The following is a 17181-nucleotide window of genomic DNA, read 5'->3' as shown; positions in this document are numbered from 1 at the left end:
AACAAATAAAAAAGTCATTCTATTCTATTCTTTATGTTTGTAAACTTTGTATTCTTATTAAGTTAATAAACTTTGTAAATTTCAGTGTAATAAATAGAACGAATCCTTTGTCATAATTCAATCCAGAACTAATTTCTCGATTGCTCTTTTTGTTGCAGCAGCTATGCATGACGCTACTGGCACTGACGACACGACACGTGACCGGCTACTCGAACGGCGCGCCGACGTTCGTGTGCGAGACAATGGTGCCGGGCCACGGCGTCGGACCGCAAACGTCGACGGCTCCGTACACAGTGACGGCACAGCACGCCGCCAACGAGGCCGGCAAAGTGCATGTCACCGTGTACAGTCCCACTCAGGACGACTTCACCGGCTTCCTGGTGCAGGCGAGGCCCGACCCCAACAATACCCGGGTCATCGGCAGCTTCTCGGCCGTGCCTGACAACTCTAAAACTATCGACTGTTCTGGGTTCAAGGTGAGCACCGGACCATTGATGAGAGTAACTCTATTGTGTAAATCATGAAAATTAAAAATCTTAATAATAATAGCAGGAATATCTGATATAATAACCTCGGGGCTGCTTATTCTAAATTGGAGATAGAAACAGTTTTGAGTGAGTGATTTACAAAAGGTACGATGAATACAATCATATTGAATTGATGAATGTCTGAAATATATCAATAATTGATAGATTATATTGTAATATTATTTTCTACAGTATCGTGAAATGAAAATTTTCGAGGAAGGGTGTTTTACTGACAAGGATTCTACTGAGGTTTCTTGTGATATCCAACTATGTATGATTAATCTTCTTTCAGTGACAGGTTTTTTTAAAGATTGTTTGGATGTAATACTTTATTGGATATTTAGGTATACAGCTAAAAAATTTCCAACGACAAAACTGAACAACTTTCCGTATTACTAATGGTGAGGGGCCTACTCAAATAGATTTCGAGAATTATTTCGGAAGATTTCCATAAATAGATTTAGAATGAATAAATAGATTCTTTCCCAAATAGATTTCGGGAAGTTGTCTCCGCTCCTAGGTTATAACAATTTTCTATTTATGTAATGATTGTCGAACAATTTGAAGATATGGAGAATGAGAGAAAGCGAAATGATACATGGTGGTATACGGTAAGCATTGTTACAATAGAATCAAATTATTGTTGAGGGTTCACAGAAAAAACAATACATTTGTAGGCTGATTGAATACTGTTTGATGAGCCAGAACAACGCTTCATCTTTAAAATATAGGGATCACAGGAACTGAAGCTGAAGAATCTTACTGTGAAAGCCTTGGATTGCAGAATTGCTCTTGAGGAATACGGTACAGTGCTGATGCCAGATTTCACAGAATCCGGAAAGCCTATAAGCTAATTGTGTGAGAGAGAGAAAGAGCGAAAAAGGGAACGTAGGTCTTCATGATAGAATCAGCATAAAAACAGCAACACTGTGCTTCTACAATTGTATTGAAATAGCATGGCCATTTTGCATAGCTAAGGTTTGCACGGATTATAGCAAAGATGATAAAAATTCAGATCGAAATTAATGAGGGAGTTTATCAATACTAAACTGCAAAATAAGTTGTCTTAAGAATAAATGTCTTGAGAATAAATTCCAATAAGTCCTTCAACTTTTAATTGCAGGGCAGTGCAGCTACGCAGAAAAGCAATTCAGCGAAACGATCGGTGGAGCTCGAATGGGAAGCCCCTCCAGGATACGACGGACCTGTCACTTTCATGTAAGCTCTCAAAATAAATACCAACAATTCTGAGACACTCATAAATTAACATTAAATTGAACCTGGGATACACCTTGCTACTAAAGCAGAATGATGAGATTGGTTTTATTACTCGTATTTTGCATCCACAATAATTTGTGCTGTTAATAGTGAACTGTTGTATCATACTGAAAATCATGTTGTTCTTAAATCCATTATTGGAGAGACTTTGAAGTCAAAATTTTAGTAGAACCCCTCATCCTAATCCATAATTTACTGCTGTGTGATTTTTAAGTCTTGTAATCATATTATATTTTGTTAAATTTCTTATATAGGTTATATATATTTGAAGTTTTGGCATTGAATTTAATTTAATTTTTAAACATGACTTCGTGGATGAAACACAGAAGGTTGGAGGAATCTGGGTCTATCTACAGTAGTTATATAACCATGATTATATAGTTGATGTAGGTCTATCTAGCTATTCAAATTCTGCTGGATCATCGGAACCATCAGAATGATATCTACTCCATTTTTTAGGTTGAATAGAAATTGATTATTAATTATTGTAATAGCAATTCTTGGTTTACATAATAACATGTCATAGATTTTGGATTTCCATGGAATGTAGAATTGAATTATACATGACAGTAATGGCTGAATATTGAAAATTCTACTTGTAAATTCAACATGACATATACATATAAGGAAATGTGACACAAGTATTTCAAGTTTTTCCTTATTAATTCTAAAACATATGTTTACCGGTAGGTAAATTGTTTAATAACAAACATAAATTTATCTATCTCGTTAGTTAAAACATTATTTGCAAATTCCCAACAATTAAATCTTATCAGTTCGATTAGTAAACTAGCAGTATAAAGGTCCATTAATGTTACTCAAGTAACTTAGTAGAGATTGAATCACTGCTTTCCACATTTTAGTACCACTATAATTACAATAATAAGCTAGGCCTACTCCAATCTTCCTAATCCAATGATTTAGTACATTTATTGTCAATATCGTTCTTACTTAGCTTACTACAAATTACTTAATTTCTTTTCCTCTATGATTAATACAGGACAACGGTGGTGAAAAATAAGAATACATTTTGGGTTGGAATGGAATCACCTTCCATTCAGGTAAAAAGGTTTGCTGATGGAGATCTGAGCATTCCCTCCGTGTCTTCTTCAGACTCTTCATTCCTTGACGTGAGTCAACATTTTTTTTATTGCAGTTGATGAATTTTTCCATCTATTGGTGATGTAGATGTGTGAATGTCTCCATTGATTAGTATTCCATTGGGTCATTTACTGTTTTTTATAGTTTTTTTCGGGGAGTCCGATCTCACTAGGCATCAAACCTGTAGAAATGAATCTGAAAAACAAACCTATTCAATTCAAATATTAAAAACTTGTTATATTCTATAATTAACTTTTTCATAGGATTAGTTATTAGTTTTGTAATTAAATGAACTAGTACCGATTCTTTTTTTTTTTGCTTTTTGAAAGTCACAACATGTTTTGGCCGATTTCGCAATTTTCAAGTATTCAATTGAAATTGAGTGATTAGGATAGTAATATTTTTCACTCAAAACATTCAATTTGACACCTCGAAATGACATAATTAGCCAAAGCATTAACTGTGACTCGACATGCTTCGGCCAATTATGCCGTTTTCAAGATTAAATTGAATGATTAGGTAGGCTATTGTATTTTTGTTTACTCTTTTCATGAATCAATATTACGGTATCTTTTCACTTCATTTAATTTGCCACTTGGGAATGGCATACTGGCTGAAACATTAACCGTCAAAAACAGAATAAAAATGGAAAAATAAAGGTACCTAATTGGTTCAATTTTAATATTATTATAAGATATTCTAATTTTTGTTGTGTTGATAAGTGCCCCTTCACTTTGTGGAAATTTCTTAAATGTTTTTGTCATTTTAAAAATTCAAAACATCATAAAAACGTGATATTTCTAATCATTACCGGGAAAGATCATTTCCAATAAGTTATTCACTAGGCTGTGCTACTATATTTGAAAAACAAACAAGAAAGATCATTGGATATGAATAAAGAACATGAAGAGACGTCATAAAAAGATTATACAAACCAATTATGATATTGTGAGTGTTTCAATTTTCATATTTCCTCAATTCGGTAAGCTGTTTTTAGCTTGTTAAATATATTATTGTGTTTTGAACAGCATATTTTCAAGGCTGAAAAAGACATTTACAAAGGCTGTGGAAGAACGAAAAACTGTTTTGGAATACCAGCAGGATGCATTGAGGTGAAAAACTGCACTGCTGTGGTGTCTGTTGTGCCATCAGGAAACAAATACCAGTTCGACATGTTGGCAAAGCGCAGTGAATACGTTGCTGTGGGACTCTCTGATGACGAAAAAATGGTGAGTAGTATAGGTGCTCATAAATTGTCTTTTTTTCCTTAGGGCTACTTTTTAATGTAAATAAAAATATAAATCTGAGTAGCCTTTTTAAAATTATTCAATCACAATATGTTTCGGCTACCTATATAATGTCATTATCAAGTGATTGACGTTTTCTAATCACTTGATAATGGCATTATACAGCCGAAACATGTTGTGATTGAATAATTTTAAAAAGTGTACTCAGATGTATATTTTTATTTAAAGGTGCTAATAGTAAGTATCAAGCATTTCTAAAACTTTTCAACCCAACTTTTTACATTTTCTTTCTCTTAATACAATTTATTATATTTTGAATTATTTTATTTTTAACAGAAAGTGTCGCAAGTAAGCAACTGGTGGATAATCATAGATAATTTACAGTAGCTAATATTATCTAAATCATTCAACAATAAATCATGTACCATATTCATTATGAAACTTCGTAAGAAATTCATCAAAAATTCAAAATTGTAGAAAACATTCCTCAATTTTTCAATATGGCTGTGAAGTTATTTCAAGAATGCATATCCTGCTTTGTTCTATGAGTTGGAGAAAAATTATTGATAAAGTGTTAAAGTAGTCGTAGTGTAATGTGGAGCTGGAAAATTAGCGTTTCAAATGAAGTCTAGACAATTTTATTTGGCGAATATACTTTGAAGACAACAGTTATTGTATTTTAGTGTGTTAAAATATTGAAGCTGTTCTATCATTTGTAAGCATATTTTGCACCTGTTCTTTGGACAATTCACAATTCTCATAGATATAAACATCATTCTGTATTTCTCTTCTAATTGAATATTCACAAATTTCAAAAATACTAAGCTTAAACATACCTTACAATCTATAGTACATGTTTTATGGTCAGTATAATGTAACTATTTAATCGTTATGTGAAGAATTTGAAATGAACGTGTCGAGAGATTTCAAACATTGAAAAAATAATGTAATAAGTAGCACATCTTATTACTTTTCTAATTTGTTTTGAATTATATGAATAATTGATCAAATTCAATAAAATGTTTCTAGTTGATAACATACTTTTCGAATGTCTTTTTCAGGGTGATGACAATGTGATTGAATGTCTGCATGATCCCGGCCGGAGTGCTGTGCAAGCCTATAGATCTTGGAATCTTCCTACTAAGAAAAACAGGAGAGAAGAGGTGAGTAGCAAAACAGGCGACAGGCCAACAGAAATTATAATTCCCATGCTAACTTACGATTGACAATCGCACTCAATAAGATAATTCTAGTCGACAGAAATTTAATTTGCCTTTGGTTATGATTAGCCTAATCTAGGTACATTGAACATTTATTATAAAACTATTTCTGTCAATGTCTCAACTGTTGGAGTCATGACAGAGCAATAATCAGCAGCTCTCTATCATCTTGGTGTCTCAGAGGGCAGAAAGTATGGCATCCAAAAGGCAGTTGAACTTAACACGTTATCAATGACTAGGGCCTTTTTCAATATTTCTGATGAAGAATACACCAAAATACTTGCCAACGGCCGACTTTGAAAACAATATGAATAGGTACTCACTTATAAAGTGATGAATAAGAAAACATGAAACTAATTCATTGAATTTCAAACTTCAAACCCATTTGCTACGTTGTACAGTATATGGAATGCTTCATATTCAGGTTGTCACCGATAATTTTGAATATGATTTGATTTTTATTTTAGGAACATAATGGATTCTCTCTACAAGATGGCTACTATGCGGACGGCTACATCTACTGCCGATTCACACACGATCCTCAATTTATGATGCACGATATTAAATTTGATCTCGATAGAAGTCCGTACTACTTGCTTCTTGCTTCAGGATCAAAAGTGGAGCGTGAGTTCTACTTCTGGAATTAACAATAGAAGGCTTAAGTAGAATCTAAAACTAAAATGTTGATTTTAATTATTTGTAACTTAATCATTAAAACCCAGATATCTGAGTATTATATTGTTTTCATTCCAGTGTTTGAATTTTCAAAATGGATTTTAATAAAGCACTTGAATATGCTAAGTGCTAACATCAACTGAATTGATTAAGGAATAGAATTATTATGTGAATAGGTACCAAAATGTTTGCAATTAAAAAGTGAGCAACCCAATAAAATTTACTCGAATCTAGGCCTTGTAAAATTAAATTTATAATGACTCATTGAAAAATCTGTTAAATTCTTATCAAAATAACATCCGTTTTCATAAAATTTGTCATTCTTTCAATGGAGGTTACAGGATAAAATATTTCACTGAAATGATACTTTTACTTGGATCAGACCTCCAACCCAGTAACTTTATCCGATTTGCTAGTTTCAATCTTCTACTTCTGTTTAACTGATACTATTTTACGTATTTTGCGATTAACTTACAATTATTTTTTAAATGTTTATGACAGTCTTTGATATTGCAACTTGAATTTGACTAGATTGATCTATTTTATGTTTCTAAATTGATAAAAGTAATTTGGTTAATGGTTGATTTCTGATTCCATAATGTATAGTGTAATTTGTTTGACTTGCAGCAAACGGCGTTGGATTCCACAACATTGCTTTTGCCACTTCACCTGATAAGAAGCGATTGTCGGATTTGAAAAGTGTCAAGAAGGATGATCCTTTCTACAAGGACTGCAACTCGTTGAAAAACTGTTTCGGATTCCCTGACGGGTGTGTGGACGATCAGAGTTGTCAGGCTGTGGTTTCCGTTCTAGTGCAGGGACAACGCTATGAGTTCGAACTGAAGGGAGAGACTACATCGTACATTGCTGTTGGTCTCTCGCAAGATCAGAAAATGGTAATTTATTGCTCATTAAATACCGTATAAGTTATATCGATTTTTCCAACTTGTGCAAAAACTTTCATTGCTTGTCTGATTAGTTGAATTTAGATGAAATAAACCGTTTTATGATTTTTTCAACAGTGAGCAAATTATTCCCAGATAGCTGGAAATCCTTTCATTCGCGATAAGTACAGAATTCAGATGGATGAATAAGAAAGCTGTGTCTGATGACATAGTAAACACTACAAAATTCTGAGCAACTTCAGTGAAAATTGACAAATTTATTCATTCATTAATAATGTATTTAAAAAGACATTATAATGACACTATCTTGATAATAATGATTATTATTTTTAAATACATTACAATAATTATCATTGTATTGCACCAAAGCTGATAGAGCCTTTAGCTGTAATTTTACTGATTCTACTGGGTAAAACACATTAAAATATTGAGCATTTCTCAAAATAGGTTTTAATACATTTTTCTTCTGTCAATATCATTTGTAGGCCTACTCGTCACATTTTCTGCCTAGCGATTGATATCGTACTAGCATTGAACCTGTTTCTTGATTACGATGTAGCCCATAGGTTGATAGGCAATATTCATAAACTATTGAAAAACAAATATTTCAAGGTGGGTTTTTATCCAAGCTCTTTCATACGATACCGCAATCATTATAACAGCTATCACCTTTATTTGCATTGAATCATCAATAAAAAGATTGATTAATGATTGTGTTGGAAATGAATCTATTGGTGAATTCCCAGACCACAATTCTTTTTATCCTGGCTATTTGTGGTGAGACTAATGAGTAGGCCTAATGATAACTGTCAATATTACTTGAGTGTCATTGTTCAATGAATTTATTCACGGTTGATATCAGCAAAGACAAAACAATTTCGTTAGCCAATGCAAGAATAAATTGTTGATAAAGAACTTGATGAAGATGAATTTTACTAGATCTAAATATCCACTTTATGATTAATAAAGTTACATTATTTTTAACCAGATATTTTGTAGTATTAAATGAAACTACAGTACCTATTTGAGCTTCTTCAATTGAATAAGAAATTCAGAATAAGAAATTTTTCCTTACAAATTCTTATCCTAATTTGAGTCAAATTGGAAAATTTTGAAATAATCTCAATCTCATACAATTCCATTTATTGAAAAATCTCTTACAGTTCCATTTATGGAAAAACAATAACTACATTTAGAAAGTAAATTTAGAATATTTGAAAAATGGTACGAGTTTTACTATCACTCTCTACTTATTTGATTATTATATTATAACTTATACAGTCTCAATCACTTGGAATGTTGAGTTCTCAACTACTGCTTATGTTTTCTAATGTTTAGTAGAGATTATAAATACTTCAACCTAATGCATTTAACTATTCTTCTGCAATTTTCAGGGAGGAGATAGCGTGATGGAATGTGTTTATGATCCAAACACTCCTTCAAATGTGGTGAAACTATTCATGTCCTGGAATATACCAAATGATAAGAAGAACACAAGAGCACGAGTGGTAAAGTTCCGTCTTGCATTCATATTTTTACCTAGAATATTGTCAAATATTCTAATTAATACTGTTGTCTTATTAATTAATTCAAGGGTTGCATTTCAATAAAAATGAATTTGTAATTGATATATAGTAACAAAGTTAATGTTGTTAAACACTATAGTTTAATGAATTCATAGTTTTATTATGGAACAACATAATATTACAGAGAATAAGTGTATAATAAAGGAGTAGGTTATTTTGAGAATACCCTTCTTAAAAAAGATAATTTTTCTCCTATTCCAATAAAACAAATGAACCCAACATCCAAAATTATATAAATTTCAATGAGTGTTTAGGAATGTAACAAATAACATAGATGTATTATTTAAATTCTTTAGAATATATACTTGATTTTTGAATACTTTTATTCAATCCAATGATAAACTGATCTGACCCATGTGAAAAATCTTCTATGATAGATGAAAAATCTTCTAATAGATAGTGAATTGTATTATTTTATTCATTCTGATTCATAGATTCAATTTGGAAGTTTTATATATTCAAATTCTCATAAATTCTTGTAATTTTTACATTTTTAATTAAATTAAAATAGTAGTAGAGTCTTTAAAGCACGAGCGAGATGTACCGTAAGTCAAGACACAAGCGAGTGAGTGTCTTTTATATCTCACGAGTGCTTTTTAGACCAAATAAAACCATTAAGAAAATTAGATTTACTACAAATAATTTTTTTATAATGGTAGAAATTGATTTCAGCAACAATCAGCAGTGAACCTGTTGTCCAGTTCCTATGAGGATGGTGAACTCTACTGTAAATTCACGAGAGATGTGAGAACCACAATTGAAGGAACAACTTTTGATCTCGCCAACAATAAATACTTCCTACTATTAGCGGCTGGCAGTGGGGCATCTTGTAAGTTCTCCAATCTTCTATTAACAATTATTTATTGAAGCATAAGTGTTAAATGAATATGAAACAGATTTATTTCAAATACAGTATCTTATAGAACATTCATCAAATGAAGTCACATTTGAATGGTCCCAATATCCCATAAGGATATAAAATGAAACCATGAAAGTATATAAAACAATCAATCAATAATAGAAAAAAGATGGTTACAAGATCAAAAGCATTCGCAAACATAAAAAATAATTATTGAGTAGGCCTACCTATCCAGTATAACTTTAGCTGAGTAATCTGTATATCTATTGAATTTCTAGTTTTTTTTTCAATATAAATCGCCTACAAACTGAAAATACGATCTTAACTTTGAATAACTATAATAAAAAATAGCTTGTTCCGTGGTCAAATAATAGTATTTGATTCTATTGTTTCTATTCCGTGAAATAATAATTACACTAATATACATATTTATTGCAATGTGCAATAGAAATCTGTAGAATAAGATGCTAATTAATGAATATTTATTATTAAACGAAAATCCTAGTTAAATGTTGTAAATCTCCCCGAAGACTTCTGCTACTCTCAATATTGGCAACAGGGTTGACAGCTAGATGAAAATTCGATGAGAGATACTACCCAAAAATTATTTGTCAGCCCGGGAATCGAACCCGGTACCTCCTAATTGCCAGTCAGGTATGCTCACCCTACACCCTTACACCAAACTGACAATCTCTGGATAGCAGCGCTCATTCCGGGCTGACAAATAATTTTTGTATAGTATCTCTTATCGAATTTCCATCTAGCTGTTATCCCTGTTGTCAATATTTGCAGTAGCAGAAGTCTTGAGGCTAATTTACAGTATTTAATTAGGATTTTCGTTTAATAATAATTAGCTTACATCAGTTGAAGGTGCTTGGATCTATCTTATGCACGTTACTATTGGTTTTTTATTGGATAAATAAGTATACATTATAAAATAGTAAATCGTTATCTTATTTTGATGCAGATTGAATGATGTTTTATTTCAGCTGAAGGTGTTGGCTACCATGATAGGTTCACAGCGGTGAGTGGGCAGCAGAGATCGCTGGCCGACGTCGGAGCTTTCACTGGAGCATCAAAACTGTATCTGCACCTGCATGGATCGTTCATGGTTGCCGCTTGGATTGGTTTCGCCAGTTTGGGAATTGTGCTAGCCAGGTACTTCAAACAAACCTGGGTGGGAAAATCACACTGTGGAACAGATATATGGTTTACTGTGAGTATTCTTTCAAATAATTTTCTTCTTCTAAAAATGTATTAGGGTGTGATCATTTTCAACATTCTCTTCAAATGGAAGCTGGCTAATTGGGAAGTATTGTTGTTTTTGAAAGCGAACAAGAAATTCAAATGGAATATATTTTTTACTATAAACAATCCTGCACACACATTATTGAATTGTAAAAGCGTATGTAGCCTAGGCATATCAAGGTATAAATATTTGTTAATAAAGTTATGCATACAATATTATTCTTTATAATAGTTATTTATTGAAGTTTTTCAGTTATTGGATTGATAGTTTGACACCTTGTGGGGCCGGACTTCCCACAAGGGAATATATATGTTGGTTATAGTTTGTTAACAGTTTATTTATGAGTCCACTCATATCAAATGAAACTGTAAAATAATTTAAGACTTTTATTAATATTATTTTCTTTTGACCTGCTTCATTTATTTCTTTTAATGTTCCAGTCGCTCACAATATGACTGTTTTTTGAGATCTCTGATCCTACTTGTTAATTGAAAATTTCTAACATAAATAATAATTAAATCATTTTAATCTTTTCAATTCATTTCCTAAACTATCTGTTACTTAAACTAACTCCAAATAAAAGACAGGTTATCAATTGTTCATGTAATTTAAATAGTGATGGTTCTATCAAGAGAAGTGTACCGGTACATGTTTACTGATGGTCAAAGAGCTTTCACATTTTGAAAAATTAGCTTTATTTTTACAGAAGTTTATGAAACTTTTTTGAAAAATGTTTTCCTTCTGGTTACCTACTAGACTCTTCATCATCAGAAATCCAAGTAGATAGCACATTTATTTCCCGTGTAAGGTGAACATGTAAGACATGGAGGATTGCTCCATGATTTTGAGCTGTTCATTTTTAATATGCTAGTAGTTACGCCAGTAATTTAAAAATATAATTATGCTCTTATAATCTTCCACTGTTAAAAACAACAAAAAAATCAGTTGAACGCTGGTGAAATTAACCAGAATTTTCTCTGTTTTGAATTTGTGATTTGTTAGTTCATTCCAATGAATTACTCAACTTAATGAAATTAACGAGTTGATTACGGTACACTCAACTTAATGAAATGATTTGAAACTACAAATTTCAGACATCAATTAGGTGCTGCATTTTCCGTCTCCCGAAAGCATTGTTGTTTGCTCGAACATGTCCATAGACAAAACCAATTGAATGAACCAATTTTAACAAACCACTTCAACACAAATTAAAAAAGTTTTCTCAGAAGGGATAAGGTCATGAGGACTGGAAAATGCGGAATAACCAGATGCCACTCAAACTGTTCAACAAATCAAGGTTCTATTATAGATTTTCGTGGTCAAGTCAATTTTGAAAATTAAATCAAAACAAATTATTACATCATGAATTATATTTTTGACAGTACCATCGAATGTTCATGATACTGGTGTGGCTGCTAACAATAGCGGGACTGGTGCTGATATTCTTGGAGGTTGGCGAGTGGGTGGCGGGGCCCAGTCAGACTCACGCCATTCTCGGCTGCATCACGTCTGCGCTCTGCTTCATCCAGCCATTCATGGCCGCCTTCAGGCCGCACCCCAACGCACTGAGGAGGCCGCTCTTTAACTGGATGCATTGGTTTGTGGGCAATGCCGCTCACATTGTCGGCAGTAAGTACCAACAAATCCACCTTTATCAATATTTTATTTTCTGCAACCGTATCAAAGATATGGTTGATTTACCGACATAAGATATGATATGGTTGTCTGATAATAATATGATGATATGATGTGTTATAAGGCATTATGTAACTACCGGAAAAGTAATACTACTGTATCATTATCACTATCATACCGATAGGCTACTCGTATTGTTTCATTTCACCATTGCACTCAAGTTATTGCTCTTTTACCTCTAATCACAGTATGACCATCGATTGTCACTCTTTTGATTGGATAGCTCGATCACGTGGTATAAATCCGCCATTAAGATTTCAAACAAACAGATGGAAATTACTGAGATTATTGCAATTATTAAAATGCTAATGAATTGATAATTATTATTAAACGAAAATCCAAATTAAATACTGTAATTCACCCGTAAGACTTCTGCTACTGCAAATATTGACAACAGGTTTCCATGATTTTCATCTAGCTGTTTACCCTGTTGTCAATATTATTTGCAGTAGCAGAAGTCTTTGGGTTGAATTACAGCATTTATTTTTTGATTTTCGTTTAATAATAATTATTATTTCAAACAAACTTTATAATCCTATCTTATTGCATTGGAAATTTGGAACTTATCACTTATTTTACAGATTGGAAACATATTTTGAACTTACGATAAGTTCGGTATAACATTTTAGAAGGGAAATTGATTATACTCTAATGTAGACCAATAAAGATAATTTTAAAAACATTCATTTTTCTTCCCTCGGGCTCCTCGCGGACCACTTGCAGAGCTTTCGTGGACCAGTTATTGGGAACCACTGGCGGCGGCGGGAAAAACGTTGCAATGTCCAAACTGTATTTGATATAGCAGCTTAACTGTAGTGTTAAAATATGTAATTATTTATGTTTTACAACTCGAGTTTAAGCTCAGATTATCAAATTCCCTTCTAATTTATATGTGATGCATAGGTTTTTATACCTATATGGCCTGAAGTGATTCAGCTGTGTTTGGAAACATCATATAGTAAGGACAACCAATAAATGCTTATTAATAATAATGCATTTCTTTCTTTTCATTCCAATAATGCCACTTTCTTTTTTTACTTTGGTAACAACATAATATTATTTTTTGCTGTGAAATGAAAAATGAATATAACAGTCCAATAAATTATAATTTGTTGTATATATATATATTGTTATCTTACAGGATTTGAACAAAAATCAAAGCCTTTTTGTGATTGGTCTCAGTGTGTTTTGGGCTTGGTTTGACTTTCGATGATGTAACGATAATAGTTTTGTAATTCATGGTTTTAAAGGAAGCTACTTGATACTGCTTGAACTGGTATCACAACAATAAAACAATACCTACAAGCAATAATAGTCTAGTGAACATAACATTTTGAATTTATTCTCACATTCAATACCGGTAATTCTTACTTGTCCTGTCTCTAGCTTGTAGTTTCTCAACTATTCCTCAACAAGCATGAGAGTTTTGTCGCCAAATTGATGGTTGCATATGTAAAAACATTACTTAATGCTTTGATTTTTTTCAGTTGTGACAATTTTCTTCGCCGGACAACTCAGCAAAGCCATGCTTCCCGGCTGGATGGACTGGATATTGGTTGGATATGTAGCATTCTATGTCTGCATACACCTAATACTCTCGGTAAGATCATCAAATAGTAAATAAATTTCTCTAAATAGTAAATTGTTGAATTTTTATTGAATATATTTGCCTCTAATTTTATAGTACAGTATATCGTAATACCCAAAGACCTTAAAGATGCATAGACTCACATGCAGCGCTAGTGTCGTACTTGGAATTGAAATCCGCCATTGAGGGGACAACCCATAAGATTATTACATACCAATGCCACCAATGCCTTTGTGATCTATAGTATTACAAATATATATATATATAATATCTCGTGCTGAAATACCCCAAAGGCGGCCTTCAATTTCAAGTAAGAGCTATCATTGGGAAGGCATAGGCATTGTGGGTCTATATCTCTTTAAGGTCTTTGGTAATACCATTATTCTCAAAATGCAAACTTTAATTATGAAATGTTACCGATATCAATTTTTTTCCTAATAGAAATATATTGTTTCTGTGAACATGATGGAATTCAATAATTTCTCTGGAGTGAGTAGCCCTAATCAGATAATCTACATTTTATGTGGAGGAAGTAATTCTATTTGAATGAACTTTTTATCCCAACATTTTGCATGAATCATCTACAGTCCTACACAATGCAATACAGGTTAAATATGAGATCCCTAATGGTTATGGAGTAGGATTTGCAGCAAGTCACGCTAGTAAATACTTTCATTTCAGAAAATTGATGGATGGAATAGTTAATGAATGTAAAACATCTGGAGGAAATATTTTTCAGAATTATGATAAAAAAGGAGCATTTAAACGGTTATCTACTACAATAATTGAGAATTCTCCAACTCTTTATATTATTCAAACTCTTCTAGTATTAATTTCAATACTCATAGGATCAAATAATTTTCAAGAAGAAAAAATATTCTTAAAGTCCTATTTTAATTGTTTCTTAATTCAGTTCATAAGATGTATTTACTAACTGAATGTATACGAATTATTATTATTATAAAAATATTATTCAAAATGTCAGCATGGAAAAATGTTATTGTATTTTTTCTAAATAGCTAAGTGTACATTGTGATAATATTTGTCAATAGATATCAGGATGTATGAGTGAAAGACAAGGTGCCAAGAGAGTAAACGCTTTCCCAATGAAGGATATAGTTGGGAGGGGTGCAATTAATAACATGGAAAGGAAACGTGACAATCCAGTAAGTATTTGCTATTTTCTTAATCATGAACAACCTGCTTATTATTATATTATTTTGAATAACTTTACAAATCACAGAGGAAGATTCCATATACCAACCCTAGAGGAGATTCCAACCCTCGGAATTTGATTCAAAGTGAAGCAACATAACCTACCTTTTAGACATTGACTTACTACTATCAATATTCAGAAAATGGAACAGTTTTGGGCTCGGCCTGTTGGTCCTTTTCTAATCATGTATTTGATATGTGCATTGGTTAATGTAAATAAACAAATAAATAAAGAGTCTGAACTGCCTATAAATTGAAAACGTAAATTGTCGGGTAAGATTTTATAAGAATGAAGAATAAACAGTGTTTAATCCAATTCTAATCAGAACGAGATTTTGGTACAATTGAACCCCTATTTTAAAGCTCTAAAACAAAAAAGTGCAAGTTATAGTTTTTCTAAGTCAATGTTTCCTCCTAACCACAGAGTACGCGCTTTTAATTCTATATGTTCCTCAGTAAAATTGTGATAGCTTTTGTTGATTATTATTTTCCGACAAAGTAATATCTACTCTAAATTTACTGATAACTCTCATATGAGTCATCAGTCGTAACAAAATGATTATTTAGAAATTATAGAAGACTTTGTTCTTTGATCATTCCCTCGTATCAACTACTCATTTCATTGACTTTTCGTCAATTTTTAAATAATGTGCATTACTAAACTATTGATAAATTCATTACTAAATATATGTTTTCTCTTTTGCAGTATTCTGGTTTCCGGAAATTTTTGCTCTTCATTCATGTGATTGTGGTTGTTGGCGTCTCTGCAGTGCTCATCATTTTGATTGTATTCGCACCGATCGAGGACCAGGTTAAATCACTCAAGGACAAAATCATGAATTTCTGAACAGTACAAATTTGATGTAATGAGTTAGTTACTGAGACGCATATTGTGTTCAAAGAACATGTAAATAGATAGAACATCGAGTGGATAAATAACGTAGAAGTGCAAATGTGATAGAAAGTTCAAAAACATCAAGAACAAATTAATGTAATTAATTTAGTCTAAAGACTAACATTTCATTCGTTAATTGGGGGATTGTGCAAACTGACTACTATTAAGTTGAATTCTTTTGAAAAGGATTTTTTCAGGAGTTTCAATAAGAACAAACTGCAATACTTCATCTGTGATGTTGATGTGACAATTTTCTGAGGCTCATCTTTGAAATTTTCAGATAATTAATAATTATCACATATCTTAAAAATACGAGTGAATTAGTCTTGCAGTAAAGCCCACGCTAAATTCAAAGTTCCTCATCCGTGAAAAAATCATTATAAAAATTTTGTTAATTTCATCTATAAATCTTTTGCAATTTCTCAATTCAGTAATAATGCACTCTGAATATAACCCTAGTTTAGAATAACAATTTCGAATAAAATTAATCATTCACAACTACCTCTAATCGAAAACATCCAAAAATATTCGAATCCTTCTCCACTTCTTAAATCGTAGGCCTATTTTTAATTTAAATTCAATGTGTTTGATACATGTATTATTATTCAAAATTATTTGTAGGAAGGATGATAAAAGCCATAATAAGCAATTAGAGAATAGCTCAAGAAGATTCCAATAATGAATTGTTAATAACAGCTCCTTGTAGAAGAAAATAATTATAAAATGTATATTAAAAAACACAAGCTCAAAAGCAATGTCAAAAAGAACATTTTTATTGAAGATTATGATTGTATAACTATTAATAAATAGTTGTTGTTATAAAGATATTACCATAATTTGAAGTTTTTAACAAAACATATACAATGAAATTGTATTAAATAACAATAATATAATATTGTTATTGTTGGTATTTTAATAGATTGATTCTGAACTATAAATGAATATATTTTGTTAATGTCTGTACAATATTGCTGTAAATTAATTGAGGAATTATATATTTTATATAGACAATTTTATAATAAAATATTTTTGAAAATGGACGAGATTTTGGAAATTGTTACTATTTTATAATCCTATTCATGAATGAATATTACTGCATATGTGTTCAAGTTGATAATTTGAATAAATTTGTGTGAAAGTC

At 31.7% G+C, this 17181-nt stretch overlaps 1 protein-coding gene across 2 annotated transcripts in view; it reads left to right on the top strand.

The window, feature by feature from the left end:
- The window catches only part of LOC111050787 (putative ferric-chelate reductase 1 homolog), a 47255-nt gene extending 30175 nt beyond the window's left edge, over positions 1 to 17080 (top strand). The window contains exons 2-15 of one of the 2 annotated variants that reach the window (XM_039421149.1): positions 162 to 476; positions 1651 to 1745; positions 2806 to 2935; positions 3935 to 4135; positions 5215 to 5316; positions 5841 to 5997; positions 6676 to 6944; positions 8348 to 8461; positions 9212 to 9368; positions 10388 to 10614; positions 12030 to 12276; positions 13830 to 13942; positions 14983 to 15096; positions 15852 to 17080. In XM_039421149.1, coding sequence (XP_039277083.1) covers positions 162 to 476; positions 1651 to 1745; positions 2806 to 2935; positions 3935 to 4135; positions 5215 to 5316; positions 5841 to 5997; positions 6676 to 6944; positions 8348 to 8461; positions 9212 to 9368; positions 10388 to 10614; positions 12030 to 12276; positions 13830 to 13942; positions 14983 to 15096; positions 15852 to 15992 — 2382 coding nt within the window. In that variant the 3' untranslated portion in view covers positions 15993 to 17080. Of the gene's footprint in view, positions 1 to 158; positions 477 to 1650; positions 1746 to 2805; positions 2936 to 3934; positions 4136 to 5214; positions 5317 to 5840; positions 5998 to 6675; positions 6945 to 8347; positions 8462 to 9211; positions 9369 to 10387; positions 10615 to 12029; positions 12277 to 13829; positions 13943 to 14982; positions 15097 to 15851 lie in introns of both variants that reach the window. The other variant, XM_039421148.1, reaches the window with a different exon arrangement.
- The last annotated feature ends 101 nt before the right edge of the window (positions 17081 to 17181 follow it).

This window comes from Nilaparvata lugens, chromosome 2 (genome assembly GCF_014356525.2).
Source record: "Nilaparvata lugens isolate BPH chromosome 2, ASM1435652v1, whole genome shotgun sequence".
NCBI lineage: Eukaryota > Metazoa > Arthropoda > Insecta > Hemiptera > Delphacidae > Nilaparvata > Nilaparvata lugens.
The sequence above is the reverse complement of the archived record's forward strand: the minus strand, read 5'-3'. Positions and strand labels throughout refer to the sequence as shown.